Below are 15,175 nucleotides of genomic sequence, written 5' to 3'. Positions count from 1 at the left end.
CGGTAGGATGACACTAGGCTAGTTAACAAGGAACGGTAGGATGACACTAGGCTAGTTAACAGGGAGTGGTAGGATGACACTGTAGGCTAGTTAACAGGGAGTGGTAGGATGACACTGTAGGCTAGTTAACAGGGAGTGGACGGATGACACTGTAGGCTAGTTAACAGGGAGCGGTAGGATGACACTCTAGGCTAGTTAACAGGGAGCGGTAGGATGACACTGTAGGCTAGTTAACAGGGAGCGGACGGATGACAGATCATCATTCCTCCATCATCAGATGCTGGAAGGATGTTACATTGTAGCAGAGGAAGTGAATCCTGTGTCATTAGGAGGTCTGGGAACGATGGAGGAAAGAGGAAGTGCACTAACAAGACAGACAGAACCAGAGGAGAAGAGAGCATTCAAGGGCTCTTGGTTTGGAGATGTCACTTCTCTCACAGAATGAAAAAAAAAACAATACGTTGTATTGAAACCAAGGCTTCAGTACAGAGTAGAGAAGAAAAGAGCAGGCTGGAGATGTTGCTAGCCTACATAAGCTGACCACTTTACCGGACCATTGTGAATGGACTATCAGTATTCTATGGCCTACTATTGTGTTGAAGAAATTAAAATGGGATAGGCCTATATCTTTATAATTAATTGACACAAATTACAGTAGGTGGTACCATATACTCAAGTACACTACCAGTCAAATTTTGGACACACATACTCATTCAAGGGTTTTTCTTAATTTTTACTATTTTCTACATTGTAGAATTATTATTATTATTATTATTGTTAATATTTTTATTATTCGTTTTCCTTCATTTAACTAGGCAAGTCAGTTAAGAACAAATTCTTATTTACAATGACGGCCTACACCGGCCAAACCCGGACGACGCTGGGCCAATTGTGCACCGCCCTATGGGACTCCCAATCACGGCCGGTTGTGATACAGCCTGGAATCGAACCAGGGGGTCTGTAGTGACGCATCAAGCACAGAGATGCAGCGCCTTAGACCGCTGCGCCACTCGGGAGCTCAATAGTGAAGACATCAAAACTATGAAATAATGTGATATAAATAAATATGGAATCATATAGTAATCAAAGAAGTGTTTAACAAATCAAAATATATTTTATATTTGAGATCCTTCAAATAGCCACCCTTTGCCTTGATGATAGCTTTGCACACTCTTGGCATTCTCTCAACCAGCTTCACCTGGAAGGCTTTTCCAACAGTCTTGAAGGAGTTCCCACATATGCTGAGCACTAGATGGCTTCTTTTCCTTCACTCTGCCGTCCGACTCATCCCAAACCATCTCAATTGGGTTGATGTCGGGGGATTGTGGAGGCAAGGTCATCTGATGCAGTACTCCATTACTCTCCTTCTTGGTAAAATAGCCCTTACACAGCCTGGAGGTGTGTTGGGTCATTGTCCTGTTGAAAAACAAATGAGCTTCTACGACAGAGCGCGCGCGCGAGAGCTTCTACGACAGAGAGAGAGCGCGCGCGAGAGCATCTACGACAGGGCGCGAGAGCTTCTACGACAGAGAGCGCGCGCGAGAGCATCTACGACAGGGCGCGAGAGCTTCTACGACAGAGAGCGCGCGAGAGCGTCTACGACAGAGCGCGCGAGAGCATCTACGACAGAGAGAAAGAGCGTCTACGACAGAGCGCGTGCGAGAGAGCGTCTACGACAGAGAGCTTCTACGACAGAGCGAGAGCTTCTACGACAGCGCGCGCGCGAGAGAGCGTCTACGACAGAGAGCGGGCGAGAGAGCGAGAGCTTCTACGACAGCGCGCGCGAGAGCTTCTACGACAGCGCGCGCGAGAGCTTCTACGACAGCGCGCGCGAGAGCTTCTACGACAGCGCGCGCGAGAGCTTCTACGACAGCGCGCGCGAGAGCTTCTACGACAGCGCGCGCGAGAGCTTCTACGACAGCGCGCGAGAGCTTCTACGACAGCGCGCGCGAGAGCTTCTACGACAGCGCGCGCGAGAGCTTCTACGACAGCGCGCGCGAGAGCTTCTACGACAGAGCGCGCGCGAGAGCTTCTACGACAGAGCGCGCGCGCGAGAGCTTCTACGACAGAGCGCGCGCGCGAGAGCTTCTACGACAGAGCGCGCGCGGGAGCTTCTACGACAGAGCGCGCGCAGAGCTTCTACGACAGAGCGCGCGCGCGAGAGCTTCTACGACAGAGCGCGCGCGCGAGAGCTTCTACGACAGAGCGCGCGCGCGAGAGCTTCTACGACAGAGCGCGCGCGCGAGCTTCTACGACAGAGCGCGCGCGCGAGAGCTTCTACGACAGAGCGCGCGCGCGAGAGCTTCTACGACAGAGAGCGGGCGAGAGAGCGAGAGCTTCTACGACAGAGAGCGGGCGAGAGAGCGAGAGCTTCTACGACAGCGCGCGCGCGAGCTTCTACGACAGCGCGAGAGCTTCTACGACAGCGCGCGAGAGCTTCTACGACAGCGCGCGAGAGCTTCTACGACAGCGCGCGAGAGCTTCTACGACAGCGCGCGAGAGCTTCTACGACAGCGCGCGCGAGCTTCTACGACAGCGCGCGAGCTTCTACGACAGCGCGCGAGAGCTTCTACGACAGCGCGCGCGAGAGCTTCTACGACAGCGCGCGAGAGCTTCTACGACAGCGCGCGCGAGAGCTTCTACGACAGCGCGCGCGAGAGCTTCTACGACAGCGCGCGCGAGAGCTTCTACGACAGCGCGCGCGAGAGCTTCTACGACAGCGCGCGCGAGAGCTTCTACGACAGCGCGCGAGAGCGAGAGCGAGAACTTCTACGACAGAGCGCGCGCGCGAGAGCTTCTACGACAGAGCGCGCGCGCGAGAGCTTCTACGACAGAGAGAGCGAGCGCGCGAGAGCTTCTACGACAGAGCGAGCGCGCGCGAGAGCTTCTACGACAGAGCGAGCGCGCGCGAGAGCTTCTACGACAGCGCGCGCGAGAGCTTCTACGACAGCGCGCGAGAGCGAGAGCGAGAACTTCTACGACAGAGCGCGCGCGCGAGAGCGAGAGCTTCTACGACAGAGCGCGCGCGCGAGAGCTTCTACGACAGAGCGCGCGCGCGAGAGCTTCTACGACAGAGCGAGCGCGCGCGAGAGCTTCTACGACAGAGCGCGCGCGAGAGCTTCTACGACAGAGCGCGCGAGAGCTTCTACGACAGAGAGCGCGCGCGCGCGCGAGAGCTTCTACGACAGAGCTTCTACGACAGAGCGCGAGAGCTTCTACGACAGAGCGCGCGCGCGCGAGAGCTTCTACGACAGAGCGCGCGCGCGAGAGCTTCTACGACAGAGCGCGCGAGAGCGTCTACGACAGAGAGAGAGCGTCTACGACAGAGCGAGCGTCTACGACAGAGTCTACGACAGAGAGCGCGAGCTTCTACGACAGCGCGCGCGAGAGAGCGTCTACGACAGAGAGCGGGCGAGAGAGCGAGAGCTTCTACGACAGCGCGCGCGAGAGCTTCTACGACAGAGCGCGCGCGAGCTTCTACGACAGAGCGCGCGCGCGAGAGCTTCTACGACAGAGCGCGCGCGCGAGAGCTTCTACGACAGAGCGCGCGCGCGAGAGCTTCTACGACAGAGCGCGCGCGCGAGAGCTTCTACGACAGAGCGCGCGCGCGAGAGCTTCTACGACAGAGAGCGGGCGAGAGCTTCTACGACAGCGCGCGCGAGAGAGCTTCTACGACAGCGCGCGCGCAGAGCTTCTACGACAGAGCGCGCGCGCCAGAGCTTCTACGACAGAGCGCGCGCGCGAGAGCTTCTACGACAGAGCGCGCGCGCGAGAGCTTCTACGACAGAGCGCGCGCGCGAGAGCTTCTACGACAGAGCGCGCGCGCGCGAGAGCTTCTACGACAGAGGCGCGCGAGAGCTTCTACGACAGAGCGCGCGCTCGAGAGCTTCTACGACAGAGCGCGCGAGAGCGTCTACGACAGAGAGAGAGAGCGTCTACGACAGAGCGAGCGTCTACGACAGAGAGCGCGAGCTTCTACGACAGCGCGCGCGCGCGAGAGAGCGTCTACGACAGAGAGCGGGCGAGAGAGCGAGAGCTTCTACGACAGCGCGCCCGAGAGATTCTACGACAGAGCGAGAGCTTCTACGACAGCGCGCGCGAGAGCGAGAGCTTCTACGACAGAGCGCGAGCTTCTACGACAGCGCGCACGAGAGCTTCTACGACAGCGCGCGCGAGAGCTTCTACGACAGAGCGCGCGAGAGCTTCTACGACAGAGCGCGCGAGAGCTTCTACGACAGAGCGCGCGAGAGCTTCTACGACAGAGCGAGAGCTTCTACGACAGAGCGCGCGAGAGCTTCTACGACAGAGAGCGGGCGAGAGAGCGAGAGCTTCTACGACAGAGCGCGCGAGAGCTTCTACGACAGAGCGAGAGCTTCTACGACAGCGCGCGCGAGAGCTTCTACGACAGAGCGCGCGAGAGCTTCTACGACAGAGCGCGCAAGAGCTTCTACGACAGAGCGCGCAAGAGCTTCTACGACAGAGCGCGCGAGAGCTTCTACGACAGAGCGCGCGAGAGAGCTTCTACGACAGAGCGCGCGCGCGAGAGCTTCTACGACAGAGCGCGCGCGCGAGAGCTTCTACGACAGAGCGCGCGAGAGCTTCTACGACAGAGCGCGCGAGAGCTTCTACGACAGGGCGCGAGAGAGCGTTTACGACAGAGAGAGAGAGAGCGTCTACGACAGAGCGCGCGCGAGAGAGTGTCTACGACAGAGAGCGCGCGAGAGAGCGTCTACGACAGAGCGCGCGAGAGAGCGTCTACGACAGAGCGCGCGAGAGAGCGTCTACGACAGAGAGCGCGCACGACAGAGAGCGTCTATGACAGAGCGAGAGCTTCTACGACAGCGCGCGCGCGAGAGAGCATCTACGACAGAGAGCGGGCGAGAGAGCGAGAGCTTCTACGACAGCGCGCGCGAGAGCTTCTACGACAGAGCGAGAGCTTCTACGACAGCGCGCGCGAGAGCGAGAGCTTCTACGACAGAGCGCGCGAGAGCTTCTACGACAGAGCGAGAGCTTCTACGACAGAGCGCGAGCTTCTACGACAGAGCGCGCGAGAGCTTCTACGACAGAGCGCGCGACAGCTTCTACGACAGAGCGCGCGAGAGCTTCTACGACAGAGCGCGCGAGAGCTTCTACGACAGAGCGCGCGAGAGCTTCTACGACAGAGCGCGCGCGAGAGAGCTTCTACGACAGAGCGCGCGCGAGAGAGCTTCTACGACAGAGAGCGCGCGAGAGCTTCTACGACAGAGAGCGCGCGAGAGCTTCTACGACAGAGAGCGCGCGAGAGCGTCTACGACAGAGCGTGCGAGAGCGTCTACGACACAGAGAGAGAGCGTCTACGACAGAGCGCGCGCGAGAGAGCGTCTACGACAGAGAGAGTGTGCGAGAGAGCGTCTACGACAGAGAGAGCGTGCGAGAGAGCGTCTACGACAGAGAGAGCGTGCGAGAGAGCGTCTACGACAGAGCGCGCGAGAGAGCGTCTACGACAGAGAGCGCGCACGACAGAGAGCGTCTACGACAGAGCGAGAGCTTCTACGACAGCGCGCGCGCGAGAGAGCGTCTACGACAGAGAGCGGGCGAGAGAGCGAGAGCTTCTACGACAGCGCGCGCGAGAGCTTCTACGACAGCGAGAGCTTCTACGACAGAGCGCGCGAGAGCTTCTACGACAGAGCGAGAGCTTCTACGACAGCGCGCGCGAGAGCGATAGCTTCTACGACAGAGCGCGCGAGAGCTTCTACGACAGAGCGCGCGAGAGCTTCTACGACAGCGGCTGGAGTGAAACGTGCTTTTATAATCCAATCATTGCACAACAATTCTAAATGCAATTGCGTGTTAACAGTTTTGATGGCCACAATTAAAAAGAGCTATCTGTATTTCTCAACTGGTAATTGAAACGCGAATCCCATTCAAGTGCATAGAAAGCAGGCTTCATCGGCACGTCACACACCATTTTGGAATGAGCTGGAGGCAGTATTCATTTTGAAAAAATATATTCTTAATTGTTTGAAACCTGAAAGTTTTCCTACATATTGAGGCATTATGAGGCATGTTTTACCTTGCTTCAAAGTAGCCTAGCCAAAATACGACCATATCCGTGGAGGCAATTACACTGAACAAAAATATAAATGCAACATGCAAAGTGTTGGTCCCATGTTTCATGAGCTGATATAAAAGATCCCAGAAATTGTGTGCACACATTTGTTTACATCCCTGTTATGGAGCATTTCTCCTTTGCCAAGATAATCCATCCACCTGACAGGTGTGGCCTATCAAGAAGCTGATTAAACAGCTTGATCATTACACAGGTGTACCTTGTGCTGGGGACAATAAAAGGCCACTCTAAATGTGCAGTTTTGTCACATAACACAATACCACAGATGTCTCAAGTTTTGAGGGAATGGCCACCAGAGCTGTTGCCAGATAATTTAATGTTAATTTCTCTACCAACGTTGTTTTAGAGAATTTGGCAGTATGTCCAACTGGCCTCACAACCACGAACACAATTGCATTTTGAATGCACAGAGATACCGTGACGAGATCCTGAGGCCCATTTTTAAAAAAAGGTATCTGTATTCCCAGTCATTTGAAATAATAATAATAATAATAAATGGTAATATGCCATTTAGCAGACGCTTTTACCCAAAGCGACTTACAGTCATGTGCGCATACACTTTTACATATGGGTGGTCCCGGGGATCGAACCCACTACCCTGGCGTTACAAGCGCCATGCTCTACCAATTGAGCTACAGAGGACCATAGATTAGGGGCTAATTAATTTGTTTTAATTGACTGATTTCCTTATATGAACTCTTTGAAATTGTTGCATGTTGCGTTCATATTTTTGTTCAGTATATTTTCTAAAGACTTCCACATGCCATTGAAACCAGTAGCCTATTTATCTCATGTTCTATTGGTTTTCAAATCAACTTTCTTTAATTGTTCTGTATCCAAAGGCAAAATCCTAGTCATATTACCTACCCATACGCCTCTCTTTCAAAATTTCAAACATATTTTCATCTATGTCACATGAAAACGCTCACATGTGCGGTGCTCTTTTGACAACGGTGTTTTCCTGCGAATCGCATTATGGAACGAACGTTCGCACACGTAATTTCATTGAAATTATGTGGAAACAACGTTGATTCAACTAGCGTGTGCCCAGTGGGTTGTGCGCGTTGCTATGGTTATAATGTGAATAAATACGTTTTGATCTGTTGCATCAGCCTCATTGCTTTCTAACGTTTTTTATTTTTATGTAGCCTAGGCCTAGTGGTTGGGATCTATCTTCCCACAACTGTCTGTCTGATTGGAATAGGCTATTTCTTTCTCGACAAGCTGACCAATAGAATAGGTCAACTTTTCTACTATGGGGGATAGTATATTGACATAGGCTAGTGCTTTTGCGGTTCGTTACTCGTCTTGTTGGCTGAGGAAAAGTAAATGTGGACAGTTATTCTAACATCTTCAAAGTACGCATCGGAGTTCGGTAAGAAATACGCATGTCGTTGCATCCTCGGGTTGCATGTTCTGTTAAGATGAATTGCCTAAATTTTTAAATGTGATTTATGTCATTTTGAGCACCGTGGGTGGATGCCCTAATCAAGTGACTCACCCAATGCATATGGGTCTGGTAAATGTCTCAAATGTCCAGTAAATTAAAATGCTTTTGGATCAAATGTCCAGTTCCACCTTTTCCTCCGCAGCGCTGCGGAAAAGAAGAGAGGAGACTCATGACTCTACACACAACAACCCAGAGGTGATGGCTTTGAACTGAGGCAGGCTGTTTCGTACAGAGTCACATGTTGACAGGTAGACCTTTTGGTGCAGGCCCCTTCATGATGCAACTCTAAGCAACAGTTGGTTGCTGTCTATGCAAGCATGGATAAATAATAGGTCCTATTTGGATTTTACAGCTAAGAATTATACTTGCTCGCTTATTCTTGCTCTTTGGTTGCATAATCCATCCCTCCCGTACCAACTTCCTGTTTGGTTTATATTTTTCTCTGTGAAAGCAACCGTCAATCAAAGCCACTAGCGTATATCAGGCAAGAGCAAATATTTCTCCTTTCCTTTAAACATATAAAAAAAAACCTAGGCCTACCTTAGGCTTTCCGAAAGTAGGCTATAAGATAATGAATTGACAGGGAAAGTATGAAGGGGACAGAGCTGTGCTATAGTATGGAAATCATTAAAATAGAAACAAATAAACGCAACATGTCCATTTATAAGCGACGCTGATTGTCGAGCGGGAGAGTGTTGGAAAGATTATTCAAATACTGTGATGAACTATTATAATTTGAATGGCTGATTTTGTTTTCTTCAAACAAAAAAACAAAACAAAAAACGGACTTCGTTTGACTTACTGTGTGAGGTGAAGAACAAATTACCGAGACGCCCAGTTGGCCACTTTCCTACATTTGACATTTGCGAGAAGCAGGCCAAGGTGCTTCTATGCTTGCTCAGACGTGAGCGCTCTGTCAACGTTACAGGACAAGAGAAACCTGACACATGTGCATTGCTCACATAAATGATAGTATGACAAAAAACCAAAACTTGTTCCTCACAAAAGGTGTAGCAGGTTGTGAACTCTGCAGACAACGTTTCCACTCCGAGAATGACAACGCTAAATTACTGTAATGAATACATGTATTAACAGAAATTAATGTAAACAAATCAGGGATTAACGGTAAATTGCCTGTTTTACAAACCGTAGGCTACAACATGGGCATTCATAAAGGTGCAGTATAGCCTAGGTTACTATTCTACGTTGCGGGGATCGGAGGGTGGCATATCGGCCAGGACCGGGTCTGATCAGCGCTGATTAGTTTAAAAATTAAAATATTCCATATCAAATTATGCCATGCCAGGTTTGAGAGTATTGTCCATTTTGACACAACATTAGCACATTTATAACTAATTATAATTAATCAATAGTCAGACAAGGGCTGGGCAGTTTGGTCAAAATATCATATCATGATATGATGGTATTTTATGTTTTTTTGATTAATAAAAGTTCTTAATATGCTTTATGAGTAGTTCGTGACCCTAGGGTGGCAACGCATACATTATATGTGACTTCAATGGGTCTTTCTCCATTCTGATTTGTTTTATACTGTTCAATCCAACTTCAAACAAAAATCATTTTCTACAATTTCTGCATTTCCTGCACTTTTATCATTTCCACACTGTGCCACGCAGGGCTGCATGATATTGGCAAAACAAATATTATAATTCTATAGTTATATAATGGCACCTTGAATGCATTGTTGTTTGACATGACGATGAATGAATAAGCCAAGGAGGAATTATTGACAGGGTAGGAACCAAAGTGTTGGTCAATGTTTCCAGGGGACCCTAATTAGATGTTACATTCCATGTTTTCTTACCTCATTTATTTTAGTCACAACTTGCTAAGAAAAGACAAACTAGCAGACAGTAGTTTGCAGACAGTAACATACACAAACGAATAGTGTAGTTGTAGAACGCTTGTGAAAAGCAGCGTAGGTCTCACCAGCATCATGTTACATTTATCTGACCGTGCAGAGTATATGGCAAGAAAGTGTTTGTGACTCCGTGGCATGGTGTGGGGAAGCGGACGACTCAGGGTAGCAAACTATAAAACGGACATTACACCCGCCTGAGTCGCGGATCACATTTATCAAACCAAAACATTGAAATGAGTTAAGTTAATTAAGTTACAGAAGTTAAAGTAAAAACCCCGACCTGTCCGTGGGTAAATACCAGTATACCGCCCAGCCCTAAGTCAGACACATCCAATTGTATTTATTTATTAGCAAGCAATGAGGACGTGCATTGTATAAAAGGAAGTCCACATATCAAAGAATGTGTTTCCTGAAGTGCCATAGCCTACACCACTCTACACCCCCCGCGCATCTGGTCCTCTGTAGCTCAGCTGGTAGAGCACGGCGCTTATAACGCCAAGGTAGTGGGTTCGATCCCCGGGACCACCCATACACAAAAAAAATATGTATGCACGCATGACTGTAAGTCGCTTTGGATAAAAGCGTCTGCTAAATGGCATATTATTATTATTATTATTATTATTATTATTATTATTATTATTATTATCTAGCGGATAGCTGCTGGAGCATCAAAACACAGTTGGAAAAAAGGAGGAGATGTAGAAAAGTTGAATAGACAGGCTGTTAGCAAAACAATTAGCTTTTAATCATTAGTAAACACTCCTGCTCTTAGGACAAGTTTATCTACATGACAATAAAGCTAATAACAATACAATAAATAAATCCCAAAATGAATGTAGCCTTATTTTAAAATGTTTTGACAGTTTGTATTTTATTTTCATGACGTCTTCATCCATAACCGTCAGTTACACGGTTATTCAATTGCCGTCACAGCCCTATTAACTAGCAGGGATCAAAGCTATCTTTAGGTGCAACGTTAGATATGCAAATCTTCCTCTCATTACAGGTCAGGGAGAGGCTATGCATTTAGCTAGTTACATCACTGTATCATAGCCTAGTATCCTAATGGCCTATCAAATAATAACATGGAAACTGTTATTGTGGTCCTCTGTAGCTCAGCTGGTAGAGCACGGCGCTTGTAACGCACAGGGTAGTGGGTTCGATCCCCGGGACCACCCATACGTAAGAAGAAAAAAAAAATATGCACACATGACTGTAAGTCGCTTTGGATAAAAGCGTCTGCTAAATGGCATTATTATTATTATTATTATTATTATTATTATATTATAACTCAGCAAAAAAAAAGAAGTCCCTTTTTCAGGACCCTGTCTTTCAAGATAATTTGTAAAAAATAAAAATAACTTCACAGATTTTCATTGTAAAGGGTTTAAACACTTTTTTCCCATGCTTGTTCAATGAACCATAAATAATTAATGAACATGCACCCGTGGAACGGTTTGTTAAGACACTAACAGCTTACAGACGGTAGGCAATTAAGGTCACGGTTATGAAAACTTAGGACACTAAAGAGGCCTTTCTACTGACTCTGAAAAACACCAAAAGAAAGATGCCCAGGGTCCCTGCTCATCTGCGTGAACGTGCCTTAGGCATGCTACTAGGAGGCATGAGGACTGCAGATGTGGCCAGGGAAATAAATTGCAATATCCATACTGTGACAGCGCTACAGGGAGACGGGACGGACAGCTGATCGTCCTCGCAGTGGCAGACCACGTGTAACAACACCTGCACAGGATCGGCACATCCGAACATCAAACCTGCGGGACAGGTACAGGATGGCAACAACAACTGCCCGAGTTACACCAGGAATGCACAATCCCTCCATTAGTGCTCAGACTGTCCGCAATGGGCTGAGAGAGGCTGGACTGAGGGCTTGTAGGTCTGTTGTAAGGCAGGTCCTCATCAGACATCACCGGCAACAACGTCGCCTATGGGCACAAACCCACCGTCGCTGGACCAAACAGGACTGGCAAAAAGTGCTCTTCACTGATGAGTCGCAGTTTTGTCTCACTAGGGGTGATGGTCGGATTCGCGTTTATCGTTGAAGGAATGAGCGTAACACCGAGGCCTGTACTCTGGAGCGGGATCGATTTGGAGGTGGAGGGTCCGTCATGGTCTGGGGCGGTGTGTCACAGCATCATCGGACTGAGCTTGTTGTCATTGCAGGAAATCTCAACGCTGTGTGTTACAGGGAAGACATCCTACTCCCTCATGTGGTACTCTTCCTGCAGGCTCGTCCTGACATGACCCTCCAGCATGACAATGCCACCAGCCACACTGCTCGTTCTGTGCGTGATTTCCTGCAAGACAGGAATGTCAGTGTTCCGCCATGGCCAGCGAAGAGCCCGGATCTCAATCCCATTGAGCACATCTGGGACCTGTTGGATCGGAGGGTGAGGGCTAGGGCCATTCCCCCCAGAAATGTCCGGGAACTTGCAGGTGCCTTGGTGGAAGAGTGGGGTAACATCTCACAGCGACAACTGGCAAATCTAGTGCAGTCCATGAGGAGGAGATGCACTGAAGTACTTAATGCAGCTGGTGGCCACACCAGATACTGACTGTTACTTTTGATTTTGACCCCCCCTTTGTTCAGGGACACATTATTTCATTTAGTCACATGTCTGTTGAACTTGTTCAGTTTATGTCTTAGTTGTTGAATCTTGTTATGTTCATAAAATTATTTACACATGTTAAGTTTGCTGAAAATAAACGCAGTTGACAGTGAGAGGACGTTTCTTGTTTTGCTGAGTTTATATAGCTAGCTAGCTATAAACAACATGTAGCTACTTACCAACAAAACACCAGTCTCTGGTTTGACGGTTGACAGCCCAAGTAGAAGCTAGTCGGATTTAATACATATCCTGGCCATCTGCCCAAGATTGTTGAACAACTTTATGGAAGGCCATTTTCACTACAGTAGTTATTTCCCGAGCAAGTGCAAGTACCAACCACTGTCTGGGGAAGACGTCCCTGTGGGCGAGTTCGTTTTGCGTGACGCCGGTGCCCCGGGTGGGCGGGGTTTGCTCATTTTCTACCATTCCATTGGTCCGCCTAAGAAGAAGTCTCTGCATGCCCGGTGGCACCAGAAAACATGGTGCCACCTCGTGTTAATAGGCAAAAGGGGACATTAATTTTTGACATAATTAAATCCAAACTGTAGCACCTTATTCATTTCCCTATAGTGCACGACAGAGCGCTATGGCCACTGGACAAAAGTAGTGCACTACATAGGAAACAGGGTGCCATTTGGGACGCATTCATTTAAATACTGTTTTCTCAGTGACACACCTGGCTAAATAAAGATTAAATAAATCTACAGGGTTTAACATTAGAGAGGTACTAACATGGTTAAATAAAGTTATATCTACAGGATTTAACATTAGAGAGGTACTAACGTGGTTAAATAAAGTTATATCTACAGGATTTAACATTAGAGAGGTACTAACATGGTTAAATAAAGCTAAAGCTGTCAGGGCTAAACATTAGAGAGGTACTAACGTGGTTAACTAACGCTATGGCTGCAGGGCTAAACATTCTGCTACACTGTGTCCAAAATTCATGCACCCTATTCCCTACATAGTGCACTACTTTTGACCCAGAGATCACAAACATAGGTCACCATATAGGGAATAGTGCCATTTGGGACACAATACCACTTCCAGGATCCAGTTGCAGAGGGAGGTGTTTAGTCCCAGGATCCTTAGCTTAGTGATAAGCTTTGAGGGCACTATGGTGTTGAACGCTGAGCTGTAGTCAATGAACAGCATTCTCACGTAGGTGTTCCTCTTGTCCAGGTGGGAAAGGGCAGTGTGGAGTGCAATAGATATTGCATCATCTGTGGATCTGTTGGGGCAGTATGAAAATTGGAGTGGGTCTAGGGTTTCTGGGATAATGGTTTTGATGTGAGCCATGACCAGCCTTTCAAAGCACTTCATGGCTACAGACGTGAGTGCTACGGGTCGGTAGTCATTTAGGCAGGTTATCTTAGTGTCCTTGGGCACAGGGACTATAGTGGTCTGCTTGAAACATGTTGGTATTACAGACTCATTCAGGGACATGTTGAAAATGTCAGTGAAGACACTTGCCAGTTGGTCAGCACATGCTTGGAGTACACGTCCTGGTAATCCGTCTGGCCCTGCGGCCTTGTGAATGATGACCTGCTTAAAAATCACATCGGCTACGGAGAGCGTGATCACATAGTCATCCGGAACAGCTGGTGCTCTCATACATGCTTCATACATGCTCGTCTGGAAGTCGAAGCGAGCATAGAAGTGATTTAGCTTGTCTGGTAGGCTTTTGTCACTAGGCAGCTCGCGGCTGTGTTTCCCTTTGTAGTCTGTAATAGTTTTCAAGCCCTGCCACATCCAACGAGTCAGTCAGAGCCGGTGTAGTACGATTCAATCTCAGTCTTGTATTGACTCTTTGCCTGTTTGATGGTTCATCGGAGGGCATAGCGGGATTTCTTATAAGCATCCGGGTTAGAGTCCCACTCCTTGAAAGCGCCAGCTCTACTCTTTAGCTCAGTGCGGATGTTGCCTGTAATCCATGGCTTCTGGTTGGGGTATGTACGTACCGTCACTGTGGGGACGACGTCATCGATGCACTTATTGATTAAGCCAGTGACTGATGTTGTGTACTCCTCAATGCTATCTGAAGAATCCCGGAACATGTTCCAGTCTGTGCTAGCAAAACAGTCCTGTAGCTTAGCATCTGCATCATCTGACCACTTTTTTATTAACCGAGTCACTGGTGCTTCCTGCTTTAGTTTTTGCTTATTAGCAGGAATCAAGAGGATAGAGTTATGGTCAGATTTGCCAAATGGAGGGCGAGGGAGAGCTTTGTATGCGTCTCTGTGTGTGGAGTAAAGGTGATCTAAAGTTTTTTTTCCCTCTGGTTGCACATTTAACATGCTGTTACCGTTGGTAGGATAATCATAATCTTAGGTGGTCCAATTTGTTCTCAAATGATTGAACATTGGCTAATAGGATTGATGGAAGAGGCAGTTTACTCGCTCGCCGTCGGATCCTTACAAGGCACCCCGACCTACGTCCACGATATCTCAGTCTCTTTCTTATGTGAATGACAGGGATTTGGGCCTTGTCGGGTGTCTGTAGGATATCCTTCGCGTCCAGCTTGTTGAAGAACAAATATTCGTTTAATACGAGGTGAGTAATCGCTGTCCTGATATCCAGAAGCTCTTTTTGGTCATAAGAGACGGTGGCAGAAACATTATGTACAGAATAACTTACAAATAACGCGAAAAAACACACATAACAGTACAATTGGTTAGAGGGCTGTAAAACGGCAGCCATCTTCTCCGGCGCCATTTGCTTATACACTCCCCTCTCTAGATGGGTAGACCTCCCTCTCCTCTCTCTAGATGGGTAGGCCTCCCTCTCCTCTCCTCTCTCTAGATGGGTAGGCCTCCCTCTCCTCTCCTCTCTCTAGATAGGTAGGCCTCCCTCTCCTCTCTCTAGATAGGTAGGCCTCCCTCTCCTCTCCTCTCTCTAGATGGGTAGGCCTCCCTCTCCTCTCCTCTCTCTAGATAGGTAGGCCTCCCTCTCCTCTCCTCTCTCTAGATGGGTAGGCCTCCCTCTCCTCTCCTCTCTCTAGATGGGTAGGCCTCCCTCTCCTCTCCTCTCTCTAGATAGGTAGGCCTCCCTCTCCTCTCCTCTCTCTAGATGGGTAGGCCTCCCTCTCCTCTCCTCTCTCTAGA

The 15,175-nt window shown here is 48.9% G+C and overlaps 2 protein-coding genes across 3 annotated transcripts in view; both read left to right on the top strand.

The window, feature by feature from the left end:
- LOC121549743 (nuclear receptor coactivator 2) overlaps window positions 1-15,175 on the top strand; it is a 226,950-nt gene that overhangs the window by 26,057 nt on the left and 185,718 nt on the right. The gene's annotated exons all lie outside the window — the stretch shown is intronic.
- The window catches only part of LOC123482469 (zinc finger CCCH domain-containing protein 13-like), a 42,009-nt gene that overhangs the window by 12,269 nt on the left and 14,565 nt on the right, over window positions 1-15,175 (top strand). The window contains exons 2-3 of the mRNA XM_045210313.1: window positions 1,476-2,321; window positions 2,407-5,667. Coding sequence (XP_045066248.1) covers window positions 1,476-2,321; window positions 2,407-5,667 — 4,107 coding nt within the window. The remainder of the gene's footprint in view (window positions 1-1,475; window positions 2,322-2,406; window positions 5,668-15,175) is intronic.

This window comes from Coregonus clupeaformis, chromosome 34, assembly GCF_020615455.1.
Source record: "Coregonus clupeaformis isolate EN_2021a chromosome 34, ASM2061545v1, whole genome shotgun sequence".
In the NCBI taxonomy this organism is placed as follows: Eukaryota; Metazoa; Chordata; class Actinopteri; order Salmoniformes; family Salmonidae; genus Coregonus; species Coregonus clupeaformis.
Note: the sequence above shows the minus strand (reverse complement) of the source record. Positions and strands in the feature narration are given on the sequence as shown.